General features: G+C 52.0%; 1 protein-coding gene across 1 annotated transcript in view; it reads left to right on the top strand.

The window, feature by feature from the left end:
• Window positions 1–12,570: 12,570 nt before the first annotated feature.
• Window positions 12,571–13,518, top strand: part of XRCC5 (X-ray repair cross complementing 5) — a 65,498-nt gene continuing 64,550 nt past the window's right edge. The window contains exon 1 of the mRNA XM_065413262.1: window positions 12,571–12,626. Coding sequence (XP_065269334.1) covers window positions 12,606–12,626 — 21 coding nt within the window. The 5' untranslated portion in view covers window positions 12,571–12,605. The remainder of the gene's footprint in view (window positions 12,627–13,518) is intronic.

Genomic DNA, 13,518 nt, shown 5'->3' with positions numbered 1-13,518 from the left:
TTTTGACTGTGCTTTCCCCGTCCCATCCTGGCTGGCCTGGTGGAGAGTAAAGATGCATCTGGCTGTGGGAGAGTGACACGCTCACCTTCTTGCTTGACTTTGTATTTAAAAAAATAAAATAAAATCACACAATGCTGTTGTTTTCTGTGCTGATGAACGATTATAAATTGTCTCTGTCTAGAGTCCAAAATTAATGTTGTGTCTGAAATTATTAACATGTCTTTGCATTGATCCATTCCTGTATGGAACCAAGACAGTCTTCGGGCCCTGACTTCCCCTCAGCGTTTACTTTTTATTACACAAAAATGATCACTCTTTGATTTGATTTTCCTTGCTGGTTATCCACTGGGCTCAGAGCCAGCTGAGTGCACCTCTCTCCAGTCCTGAGGCTTTCACATTCATGCTGTAGCCTGCAGCTCCTGCAGGGAGGTGGTGTAAAGCTATTTGTTTCAATGACTCAAAGATGAAGGGCAAAGCACAAAGAAAGCGTGTGCCCTTTACCGCTCCTTTGTGGTGTCTAAAGACTGTGTGGGAGTGGGTGATTCCTCCATTTTGGAGATACCAACTCTTGACTTAGTTCTCTTTGCTGGAGGAAGTGGCAGGAGCCATCAGGTTAAACCTGAGTGGTTTTACTTGAGGAGAGAGGCAATAAGAAGGCACCGATCCTGGGCTACATCTAAGCTGCAAGGGCAAAGGTGGCTTTATGCTCCCTCATCTTGTGTCCAGTTACTGACCAACATTGGAGTAGCCTCATGGTTGCTCCAACTTACGCCCTTCTGTCAATGGCCATGCCAGGGAGTGTCTGGGCATAGAAATGCCCCAACCAGGCCTCCTTTCCCACAGACACTCCCCTAAGCCTGGGCTGGGTATGTAGGAGCTGATATGGGAGCCTTACACCCGCTGCAGATTTTCCCACTATGGGAGAGTCCTCCATTGGCCTATAAAACCAGCATTATCATTGCTTTGTGTGCCAGGGTTGTGCCTGTGGTCTTCGCCAGGGAGAGCTGTCAGTTGGATTTCAAACCCCATTTCCCATCTCTCTTTCCAGGACCATGCAGTTACTGCACAGACACGGGACAGTATTATGCATTTCCTAGAATTTCATAGACGGGGAAGAAGCTCCCTAGAATTCCTTAATTGCTGAAATCATTCAGGGGCTCATTTGAGAGTCCCCCTTCCTTCCATGCTAGAGATAGTAGAGGAGAACCCATATCTACCCATAGGATTCAGAGGGAAGACAGGGCTGCAAACTGGAAGCCCACTTACCCACAGACTAGGGTGACCAGATGTCCCAATTTTATAGGGACAGTCCCGGTTTTGGGGTCTTTTTCTTATATAGGCTCCTATTACGCCCCACCCCGTCCCGATTTTTCACACTTGCTGTCTGGTCACCCTACCACAGACACAACCGAAGGGTATGTCTACCCCCCCCCCCCCACACACACACACACAGAAAACCTCATGGCAGCGACTGTGAGCCTCGGTCCACTGACTCAGGCTTGCAGGGCTCGAGCTCCGGGGCTAAAAATAGCTGTGTAGACGCTAGGGGTCAGGCTGGAGGGGGGGGGGGGGGGAGATCTCAGAGCCTTGGCTCCAGCCTAAGTCTGAACATCTGCACTGCTGTTTTTAGCCCCTGTAGCGTTAGGCCTAGTTGGTTGACCTGTGCTTTGAGACTCCCTGCCGTGGGTTGGGGTTGTTGGGTTGGTTTTTTTTTTTTGCAGACGTACCCAAAGACTCCTTGTTGCTGTTTACAGCTGTACCAGGGAGATTCCCCAGGAATCCGACATTCTCGACAGTTGTGCCTGCCTGAATCATTTGAAAGTGGGGTTGCCGAGTCTGGTTTCCCCTTGCATCAGCAGAAATGTGAAAGGACGTGCATCCCATGCTGACTTACTCAAGAGCAGTCCTGCTCCTCCTGGTAGGGAAGGGCAAACAATTAGATCTTTTGTGTTATCTTCTCTTGGGCAACAGCAGCTACTCCTTGAAAAAACTGATCCCGCCCAGTAAGTTCTCAGTGGAGGACAGAGCAGCAGTATAAAAGCTCATAGATCCACCAGAACGGACGCTGAGAGGAGACCTAGCTTCCTTAAAATGAAGTTCAGGCATCCTTAGCAGTTTGGTGGCACCTTATTATGTTGTCCTGAAAATGATAATGGGGTGTTCCTGGTATGACACTTTTTGCCAGGAGGGAATTCCCTTGCTGGAGGAGCAGATATGAAATTCCTCCCTCCAGCCCAGTGTGAAGGTTGAGGCGGCGCAGGATCCTGATGTGATGGGACAGGACCAAGGTGATGGACCTAGGGAACAAGGTCGTCAGCCTATTTGACCCATCACCTCCAGAGTTGTTGGGACGCCATTTTGCAGAGGAATATAAGAGATAAATAAACAGTTTCTAATAGTTGCACTAGCGCATAGGGCAATGAATAGACACAGGTATAGGGCCTATACACCAAGTAAAATGAGTCAGTCTGCCTGTATGCACAATGTTTTCTACCCAGAGGGGGATGAAGGGTACTGGTAGTGCATGCTAGCTAAAATCCTCTCTCTTTGGGGGGGCAGCGGGTGGCGGGGGGGAGTGTCATTGCTACAGGGTTAGCTGCACCTTTGACCGTTTTTAGGCCTCTCCTGACTGCACCCTGTCAAGTAACAGGCCCCAGCCCTTCACTTCTCTCCAGGTGGAATCCCTTGATTCACCCCGCTGGTAGATCAGGCCTCCAGGCTGCAGCACCCCCGTGTAATAACCGTGATTCTTCCTCAGGTCTGACCATGTTTGGCCACCTGCATGGCTTCCCTTTGGGAGCGATGACTAGGAGATGATACAGAGACTCAGAACAGCGTCTTCAAACCAAAATATTTATTTGTACCAGTAGGGATCCCTGGGGGCAATCTGGGACTGCTGTGCCCCTTTAGCTCTCCAGCCTAGACTGGCTCTCATGATGCTTTGCTAGTGACAAGCAGCAAACCCCTCCAGGTGCTGTTATCACTCAGTCACGAGCATACAGAGACACACCCAGCTGAATTGCATGAATGCTCTGCAAGCCACTCATGAACTATACAGAAGGAGACACCAGCAAATGCCCCCAGCCAAGTGTATTAATTGCAGAAAGATAGATTTTAAGTGATTATAAATAAGGCTGCGATTTAGTCATGGATGTCACAGATTCCGTGACTTCCAAAGACTTCCGTAACTTCAGCCAGCACTGGCTGGAAGCTGCAGGGTCCTCTGCTGCCTGCGGAAGCAGAGAGCTGTGGGGCGCCCCAGGCGACGGGAGCCCCTGCAGGTCCCGGTCACCGCCCGCGGCAGGCGGACCCCCTGCAACTCCCAGCCATTCGGGTGGTGGGGAGAGCCCCGCTGGTGGCAGGGGGATTCCTGGAGCTCCTGGACGCTACGGGTAGCGGAGGGACTCCGGCCGCTACAGGTGGCAGGGGGACCCCCACCACTCCCTGCCACCGTGGGCAGCAGGGGAGACCCCCAGAGTTCTCCACATAAAGCAGGGGGGACCCCTGCAGCTCAGAGCTGCCAGCAGAGGGGGACCCTGGTGCTCCCAGCCCTCCTGCAGCTGCCCAGGCTCCCCATTTTGTCACGGATATTTTTAGTAAAAGTCAGGAACAAGTCATGGGCTTCCGTGAATTTTTCATTATTGCCCATGACCTGTCCCTGACTTTTACTAAAAATATCCGTGACAAAATCTTAGACTTAATTATAAGTGGTTAGAGATGTTTACTTTTTATTTTCTTAAGTCACTATGCATTCTAAATCCTAAATGCATAAGAACGGCCAGACTGGGTCAGACCAGTGGTCCATCTAGCCCAGTATCCTGCGTTCCTGCAGTGGCCAGTGCCAGGTGCCCCAAAGGGAATGAACAGAACAGGTAATCATCAAGTGATCCATCCCCTGTCGCCCATTCCCAGCTTCTGGCAAACAGAGGCTAGGGACATCCAGAGCATGGGGTTGCATCCTAGACCATCTTGGCTAATAGCCATTGATGGAGCTATCCTCCATGGGTCATGGAAGTGATCAGTTAGAAAATACAGCTAAGAGGGGATATAGATTAAAAAGGAATAAAGTAAATGTGGTTTGTTTTACTCTAGTCGGGCTGCTTCAGGCACTTGCAGCTGTGGTCTAGCAATTCAAAATATGAAAGGCAAACTGCAGTGCTTCTACCATGCCAGTGCTGGGCATTAATCCAGCAAATCCTGGTTTAGCTGGCACAAGGAGAGCATGCTATTAATGCCTTTCTTCCTTCCACCTGCTGATTCAGTGCATCTCATCAGACGATCAAGGTGGCGGCTTACAATCGGATTAACTGTGGCATTTCTATGGCATATTTATGATGATAAAAAACTATTTGCAGTGAGTTGCCTTTCTTTGTAATTAGATACAATTAGTGGAAATTTGGAGATTTTCCTTAATATTTCATGGTAGAAGAAGTGTGTGCAGTGTCAATAAGTGCCATTGATTTTGATAGCCCCCATAGAGTTTTATTCAAATGAGTACTCCTGTAATTTAAAAATGATCGTAATCAGGAACCAGGGTTCTAGTGTCTGCATAGAACAAAGAGCAGAAAGAGAGAGGGTTGTGCTGGTCCCAAAGAACATCTGTAATAATAAGATACGCTAGTCTGTCTGTCCACCACTGTGTGGAGCATCACTGCCCTCTACCAAATGACATGTTAGACCTGATCAAATGTCTGTGAGTAAGGTTACCTTGTGGTGACCAAATGCAAACTACAGTAATGCTCTCTCTGAAGTGTGGATGATTATGTTGCCCTCTACTAGTTGCAGTCCACAACGACTATAAATCCTGTTTAGGACTGTGTGAAATATATTGCATCAAAATGAGACATACAAAGTCTCACCATTCCACTGTGATTTCATAAAAAACTTGCAAAATATTACTACTTATGCACTAAGGCAGGACCATTTTTGAAAGTCCATTTTCACTCAGAAAATTAATCCCATTTTCAATGATAATCTCAAAGATTTGAAATTTATTTTGAGAATCCAATTTAAAAAATCTCACACGTTTGGCAAAAGTCACAAAAAAAAATAAATCCAAATGTTTGCAATTTCCAGCCAGAAGACTTCTTTTCTGCAAACTTAGTCACATTTCCCTCCACCATTTTGCACAGCCACAGCTGTGATAGTCTTGTGGGTTAGCACCGGGTTATATACACAAAGAACAGAATCAGGACACACTTTGCTTTTGAATCTGAAGCAATTCTGGCAGCAATTCAAACAATTCTGCATATAGCTCCCCTCAGTTGCACTGCCTAACTCTCTGACTATATAAGGCTTCTTCCAATGCCCAAAACAGAAATAGAAACATATTAGGGTTTATATTGATGAAAGGCTATTTATAATAATTAAAGGCTAAAAAAAGGCTACTCTGGAAGCTGGCCATCATGTCAAGCTAGATCAGATCCTAAAATATCCTACTTACAGGGCGCACAAACTAGATAGTTGCTCCTATAAAAAGTGCTTCCCCAACCTTCATCCTTCCAGCATAATTCCAATCAACTTCTAGTAGCTGGAAGACAAGTGGGACTTCCAGAGTGGGGTCATCCATTCAGCTAGGAAAGAGATTCACACATGGCCTTTACAATGCAGACGTTCACTCTCTGCCTGCCTTACAGGCAGATGAAGAATCTCTCTCCCCCCTCCCTCAGCTGTCTCTCTCTCTCTCTGATTTGATGAATGTGGGACAAATTCTTCCTTTATGGGGATTAATCTGTGGCCCTAGTGAGTGTGTGTATGCCTGCAGGCGCACTGTTGGTGGGGGTGGGGATGGTGGGACTGAGAGGATTTCATTTATGCTGAACCAAATGCAGAAGCTTGATGGCATTAATTATTTTATCCAGGTTGCACAGAAAACCACATTGCGTGAAAGCATTTCCTAGGAAAGCAGCAAGTGCATCTGGATTGCTAAAGGCAACAAACAAACAATAACCTACTGCATAAACACAGGAATGCAAGAGAGCTACAACTTACCTGATTGTGAAACTGAGAGCACATGGAGAATAAGAGGTGTAGGATGGTGCTTCTTCTGAGATAATCTAGTTCTGGGTAACATATAGCACAATACTGGCCAATGCCTCGCCTCTAGGCAGAACGTAGCCCTGCTGTCCAAATTGCAGTGTACATTGGCCCCATATTTATTATCTCTTTCTCACCTATTTACCTTGTCTGTTCTCCTTTATTCCAGATTCCCCCAATCTATTTGCTATTCTTTTGGAAGGTTTCCACTCCTCCGACCAACCTGGAGCCATGACCTTTGATAGACGAGCCCTCTTGACTTATTGTTAAGGCCCCAGTCCTGCATCCCTTATATAAGCAACCCTATTGAAGCCACAGCGGCTACCCATGAATAAATAAAATCAGGCGCCAAATTGGTGGTAGCAATATAAATCATAGTAATGCAACCATATGTTGGAGCAGATTTAAACATCTAACCCAGCAAAATCTACCTCAGGATGATTTTAATACCAGGGACTGTCAGGCTGCCAGTAGCTTTACAATGAGTAATATTTTGCCTGTTGCAATACTAGAGTGAATGTGTCTTTCATCGTCTCCATTAGAAACATTTTGTTAATCCAAGGATTTAGAACTTCGTCACAACAACAGTACTCTGAGCAGAAACCCTGTGTATCAGGGCTCTGCCACGGGGAATCTTTTAAGACCAAATTTTTAAGAAGTGGGAAATCAGGGAAGGGCTGTTGGTTTTTTTTTTTTTTTTTTTTTTAAGTCTTGGGTACTTTTCTGCAGTTGTTGAATTTATAAATCTCTTTGCTAAACTTGGGATTCTACTACAAAAAATGTACTGGCTGGTATGTTACTAATCCACTGCACAGGAGAAAATGCTTGATCTGCTTAAATGTGATCATGTTGCCCTCCACGGGCTGGTCTACAAAGAGGAAAAACAACCTAACATAAGCTACAGTGACATCCAAAAAAATATGTTAAAAGATCTTTAAAAGGTTGCAAATCAAGAATAAAAAATTTAGGAAATGCCAGATTTAAGGTTTAAGGTCAGGCTCACATCATTATAACTTAGTGAAGGGGGAGGGGGGTCAAGATTTTCTCCCCCATGCATCATAGTGCCCTGGGCCTGCCATTAGCTGCGTGATTCACCATGTGAAACCTGGGACAGACTCCCAGTCACGTCTTGTTCTGCAGCCCTTGTAGTTAAAGCTCTGCCCTGTAAGAGGACCCCTGCCCTGTAAGAGGACCCTAATATGATCTGATATAACCTTTCTGTGGAAGGTTATTTATTTCAATAAAGTTATTGGGCTCTGTCCCCCCAGACTTTAACACTCCCCACCCCATTCCCCCCACCTCCCCCTCCCCTGTGGAGTTTTGGCTGCAGGAGTCCTTAGCCAGGATCTACATTATGTTGTATTGCTCCAGCAAGGAGAAAGGCAAAAGAGCTCTCGCTCATCTCACACTGAAACCATTCACACTTGAGGAGGGCTGCCAGGCCCAGCTGGATCACAGCTGCAGCTCACTGGAGAATGCATTCCTTCTTATAACAAAACAGGGAGGCTATTTTCCTCGCTCCCTTGGAAAGGGGCTGAATGAAGTCAAGCACTGGGCAGCCGCCTCATAACTACTGCCTTAAGCTGTGTTTGTTCAAGCCAGGCCTTGTTTTCCTGGGGTACCAAGAAAGGACCAAAGGCAAAAATGAATGAGAGCACCTTCTGTTGAGGAAGGTGACAAGAGATTAGGATTCCCAGTCCCTTTGTTGCAGGCAGGATTATCTGGATTGCCCTGGCTTCTTCTTCTGTGTAGATTTCACATGTTTATTATTTATATCTAGAGCCTGGCATTCTGTAAAATGAAAATAACCAATTAATCAAGTCTCTTTGGCAGGCATTATAAGCAAAGACATTCCAGTTTCAATCCAGGCCAGAAATGCTCTGGCATCCCCAGATGGAGCCCATTAATCAGTCCTGATGACTGTCTACAAGGAGGCTCTGTGTAGACTTCGGGGAGATGAGATCAAGAATTGAAGCTTGATTCAGAAGTAGTTAGAGAGGGTTTCTTTCGATGGTGTAAATAGACCCCAGGAAGCGGGCAGTGAGGTGGTTTGGGTTAATTCTCTATGTATTTCATTGAGATATTTATAAAATCACATGTATGCAAGGATGAAGAAACAGTAACAAATGCCTATTGCAGAAGAAAGAAGATTACAAATGGGGGCAAGATGACATGGTTTCAACTTTTAAAATTGAGTCAGTTTCACCAGCCTTTCAGCACATCTGAGCCAGAGCTCTGGGCCAATGCCTAGGACCAGGATTCAATTGGGAATGGATGGAGATGGGTTCTGAGCCAATGTCTGGAAGAAGGGTTTTGGCCCAATGCCTGCAGCTAGATTCCTAGGTCAACTCTAGGGTTCCGGGGAACACCTAGGCCCTGGTTCAGAAAAAACACCAGGATATTGAGCAAATGCTGGAATTTCATCCTTTACTCTGGAATAGACTAACTGAAAATCAGGACCTCATTATCCTCTTTCAGATCCCTCCTTCAAACTCTCCTTTGCTGTGAGGTCTACAAAAAGCTTGACAGTGGTTAAGAGGGTGGTGAACTCAGACTCCTGTGGATCATAGGGACCAATATTGTCCCATGGTTTCCTTGTATTTCCCCATCTGTCTGTCTGCCTCCATCTGTTGTCTCTCCTCTTACCTTCTCAGGGTGATGAACCTGAGCAGTGAATGAATAAACAAGGCAGTGCGTTGTTTCCCCCCCATGTAGTTGTTCCCTGGGTTTTCTCTGCACCTGCTTTGCTGTAACATTTTCACTACGCTGCCTAGCTACCCTGTATCTTTGGACAATGGGAGTGTGCTGGGGTGAGGAAATCCCTTAAGCATCAGCATCCTCAGAGCAGGCTGACATGGGATTGGGGCATTGGTGGGAACTGTGTTCAGAGATCATTGGACAGTAAGACAAGGATGCCATATGTGATGGACATGGAATCGCTATGTATTAATCTATAAATTAGTAACTGTTTTATGAAGACTGTGTATGACCAGGCTAGTGAGGGAAGTGATTGTATATTGGGGTTATTAGAATTTCCTTTATGGCTTTTTTTTTTTTTATGGAGATATCCTATCTTCTAAAACTGGAAGGGACCTTGAAAGGTCATTGAGTCCAGCCCCCTGCCTTCACTAGCAGGACTAAGTACTGATTTTGCCCTAGATCCCTAAGTGGCCCCCTCAAGGATTGAACTCGCAACGCTGGGTTTAGCAAGTTAATGCTCAAACCACTGAGCTATCCCTCAATCCTAAAGCTCTCTTGCTTTAATTTATTAGGGGTCGGTGGAGGGAGCAATACAGCAGCTCTAGGTAAGAACACTCCAGAACACAATTGAAAGATCACTGGTCAAGCTGTTAGCTTCAAGAATCTTGTCTCCAGTCCCAAGTAAGCTGCACGTTTTGTTTTGCTGAAGTTAGGCAGCTAGAGATCAAAAGAACACAAAAGAGCTAAAAAGTCTTTCTTGGGGGACAAAAGGGGGTTTCTTGTCAGAATCTAAGGAGACAGGCTGTGACAGAGACTCTGCGGAGGGCGTCTAAGCAGGGGGCCTTCCCAGAGCCAGGAAAACAATGGCTGAAGATGCAGACAGAATGTTTTATTGCTTTTAAGATATGTTTTTTCTGAAATGCTTTCATTCAAAATCAGTGATACTTTGCTTTAAGGAGGCTGTGTGGTCACTGCTTACCTCTGTCATTGCCCCAGAGGGGACAGAACTGCAGGGTCTGCACTGAAGTCAGATCTGGTGAGGTCAATCAGATCTCATACACAGAGAACTGCAGCATGGGCCCTGGTCTGAGAGTGGGAGAATCACCAGACTCCACGCAGACTCCCTAGAGCACCCCACAGTGGGCAAGGGGACTGAGCTCATGGGGGCTCAATTTAGGGGCTGGCTCCAGCCCTGGCCCTTCTCCATTTCCCCTTTCCCTCTCCCTTCCCCCTCTCCATCCTCCTCTCTCCCTTTCCTCTACACCTTCCCCCGTACCTTCCCCCTCCGTCCTCCTTTCCCTCTACACCTTCCTCCTCTCCATCCTCCCCTTCTCCTCTCCCCCTTTCCCTCTACACCTTCCCCCTCCATCCTCCCGTTCTCCTCTCCTCCTTCCCACCCTCCATTTCCCCTCTCCCCCTTTCCCTCTACACGTTCCCCCTGCATCCTCCCCTTCTCCTCTCCCCCTTTTCCTCCCCCCTTCCCCGTCTCCTCTCCCTCTTTCCCTCTAGACCTTCCCCTTCCATCCTCCCTTTCCTCTTACACCTTCCCCCTCCACTTCTCCTCTCCTCCTTTCCCTCTACACCTTCCCCTTCTCCATCCTCCCCTTCTCCTCTATACCTTCCCCCCTCCATCCTCCCCTTCTCCTCTCTCCCTTTCCCTCTACACCTTCCCCCCTCCATCCGCTCCTTCTACTCTCCTCCTTTCCCTCTACACCCTCCTCTTCCCCCTCCACCCTCCCCTTCTGCTCTCCCCCTACACCTTCCCCCTCTATTCTCCCCTTCTCCTCTCCCCCTACATCTTCCCCCTCCATCCTCCCCTTCTCCTCCTTTCCCTCTACACCTTCCCCCCTCCATTCTCCCCTTCTCCTCTCCCCCTGTCCCTCTATGCCTCCCCCCTCCATCCTCCCCATTTCCTCTCCTCCTTTCCCTCTATACCTTCCCCCTCCATCCTCCCCTTCCCCTCTCTCCCTCTATACCTCCCCTCTCCATCCGCTCCTTCTCTTTTCCCCCTTTCCCTCTACACCTTCTCTGTTCATCCTCCCCTTCTTCTCTTCCCCTTTCCCTCTACTCCTTCCCCCCTCCATCCATCCCCTTCTCCTCTACACCGGGGGTTGCCAGCCTGAGCCTGAGAAGAAGCCAGAATTTACCAATGTACATTGCCAAAGAGCCACAGTAATACGGCAGCAGCCCCACATGAGCTCCCCCCGCCGTTCCCAGCACCTCCCACCAACCAGCAGCCCCGCCGATCAGCGCCTTCCCGCACCTCCCGATCAGCTGTTTTGTGGCGTGGAGGAGGCTCTGGGAGCGAGGGCATGGCAGGCTCAGGGGAGGGGGCGGGAAGGGGTGGAGTGGGGGCAGGGCCTGTGGCAGAGCCAGGGGTTGAGCAGTGAGCACCCCCCGGCACATTGGGAAGTTGGTCCCTGTAGCTCCAGCCCCGGAGTCGGTGCCTATACAAGGAGCCGCATATTAACTTCTGAAGAGCCGTATGTGGCTCCGGAGCCCCAGGTTGGCCACCCCTGCTCTACACCTTCCCCCCTCCATCCTCCCCGTCTCCTCTCCTCCTTTCCTTCTACACCTTCCCCCCTCCATCCATCCCCTTTTCCTCTCCCCCTTTCCCTCTCCTTCCTCCCTCCATCCGCTCCTTCTCCTCTCCTCCTTTCCCTCTACTCCAGGGGTGGGCAAACTACAGCCAGGGGGCTGCATCTGGCCCTTCAGACATTTTAATCTGGCCCTTGAGCTCCTGCTGGGGAGTGGGGTCCGGGGCTTGCCCCGCTCTGCGTGGCTCCCGGAAGCAGCAGCATGTCCCCCCTCCGGCTCCTATGCGTAGAGGCAGCCAGGGGGCTGCAGATGCTGCCACCGCCCCAAGCGCTGCCCCCGTAGCTCCCATTGGCCGGCAACCGTGGCCAATGGGAGCTGCAGGGGTGGTGCCTGCGGACAGGGCAGTGCACAGAGTCGCCTGGCCGCACCTCCGTTTAGGAGCCGGAGAGGGGACATTCTGCTTCTTCCGGGAGCTGCTTGAGGTAAGTGCCGCCTGCAGCCTGCACCCCTAGCCTCCTCCCATGCCCCAACCCCCTGTCCCAGCCCTGATCCCCCTCCCACCCTCCGAACCCCTCGATCCCAGCCCGGAGCATCCTCCTGCACCCCAAAGCCCTCATCCCCAGCCCCACCCCAGAGAGCCAGAGCCCTCACCCCCTCCCGTGCCCCAACTCCCTGCCCCAGCCCTGATCCCCCTCCCACCCTCCAAACCCCTCGATCCCAGCCCGGAGCATCCTCCTGCACCCCAAACCCCTCATCCCCAGCCCCACCCCAGAGAGCCAGAGCCCTCACCCCCTCCCGTGCCCCAACCCCCTGCCCCAGCCCTGATCCCCCTCCCACCCTCCAAACCCCTCGATCCCAGCCCGGAGCATCCTCCTGCACCCCAAACCCCTCATCCCCAGCCCCACCCCAGAGAGCCAGAGCCCTCACCCCCTCCCGTGCCCCAACCCCCTGCCCCAGCCCTGATCCCCCTCCCACCCTCCAAACCCCTCGATCCCAGCCCGGAGCCCCCTCCTGCACCCCAAACCCCTCATCCCCAGCCCCACCCCAGAGCCCACACACGGAGCCAGAGCTCTCACCCCAACCCCCTGCCCCACCCCTGATCTACACCTTCCCCCCCATCCATCCCCTTCTCTCAACTTCTCGCCTCCCCTCCCCCCTCTCTCCGCCGCCCAGCCCGGCCGCAGCCCGCGCGCGGCGCGCTCGCTAGGTGGCGCTGTCGCGCGGCGGCCGTGGCTTCCCCTCACGCTCGGGCCGGAACGCGAGCGCGGCGGGGCCGGTTGCCGGCCGGACGCGGAGAGCGCGGGACCCACCGGTCCGGTTAGTGGCGGGAGATGGCGCGGGGAGGCGGCAAGGTAAGGGCGGCAGCGGGGGGCAGGGTCCTCCCCGATCCCACAAGGCTTCGGGCCCCGCTCGGGTGAGGGTGTCTCAGGCGCCGCCGGCCTTGCCGCCCGCAGCGCTTCCTCCTCGCTCCGACGGAGGCGGCCGGTTGGTCCCGCTGCGCTGCCCGTGAGCTGGGCCCGACTCCCTCTCCTGCCCGGCCAGTGACCCCCGGCCCCGGGTTGTCAGCCTCCGCCCGGGCAGTGACCCCCGCCCCCCCGGGGGGGGCTCAGCCTCCGCCCGGGCAGTGACCCCGCCCCCGGCCCCCCCGGGGGGGGGCTCAGCCTCCGCCCGGCCGGTGCCCCCGCCCCCGGCCCCCCCGGGGGGGGGCTCAGCCTCCGCCCGGCCGGTGCCCCCGCCCCCGGCCCCCCCGGGGGGGGGCTCAGCCTCCGCCCGGCCGGTGCCCCCGGCCCCCCCGGGGGGGGCTCAGCCTCCGCCCGGCCGGTGCCCCCGGCCCCCCCGGGGGGGGCTCAGCCTCCGCCCCGCCGGTGCCCCCGCCCCTGGCCCCCCCCCGGGGGGGGCTCAGCCTCCGCCCGGCCGGTGCCCCCGGCCCCCCCCGGGGGGGCTCAGCCTCCGCCCGGCCGGTGCCCCCCCGGGGGGGGCTCAGCCTCCGCCCGGCCGGTGCCCCCGCCCCTGGCCCCCCCGGGGCTCCCTGGCATGTCAGCCTCTGCCAATGTAAGCACTTTTCAAATGTGGACCTGGTGAGTGATCCATCCAATATAGGAGCCGGTCTCTGGCAGTGGCAGCACTAGATACTGCGGAGGAAGAGTGCACAAAGCTTAGTAATGGACAATAAAAAAGAGACAAGGTGGGTGAGGTCATATCTTTTATTGGACCATTTTCTGTTGATGAAAGAGAACTCTGTGC

Source organism: Emys orbicularis, chromosome 11 (genome assembly GCF_028017835.1).
Source record: "Emys orbicularis isolate rEmyOrb1 chromosome 11, rEmyOrb1.hap1, whole genome shotgun sequence".
NCBI classification, from domain to species: Eukaryota; Metazoa; Chordata; order Testudines; family Emydidae; genus Emys; species Emys orbicularis.
The sequence above is the reverse complement of the archived record's forward strand: the minus strand, read 5'-3'. Positions and strand labels throughout refer to the sequence as shown.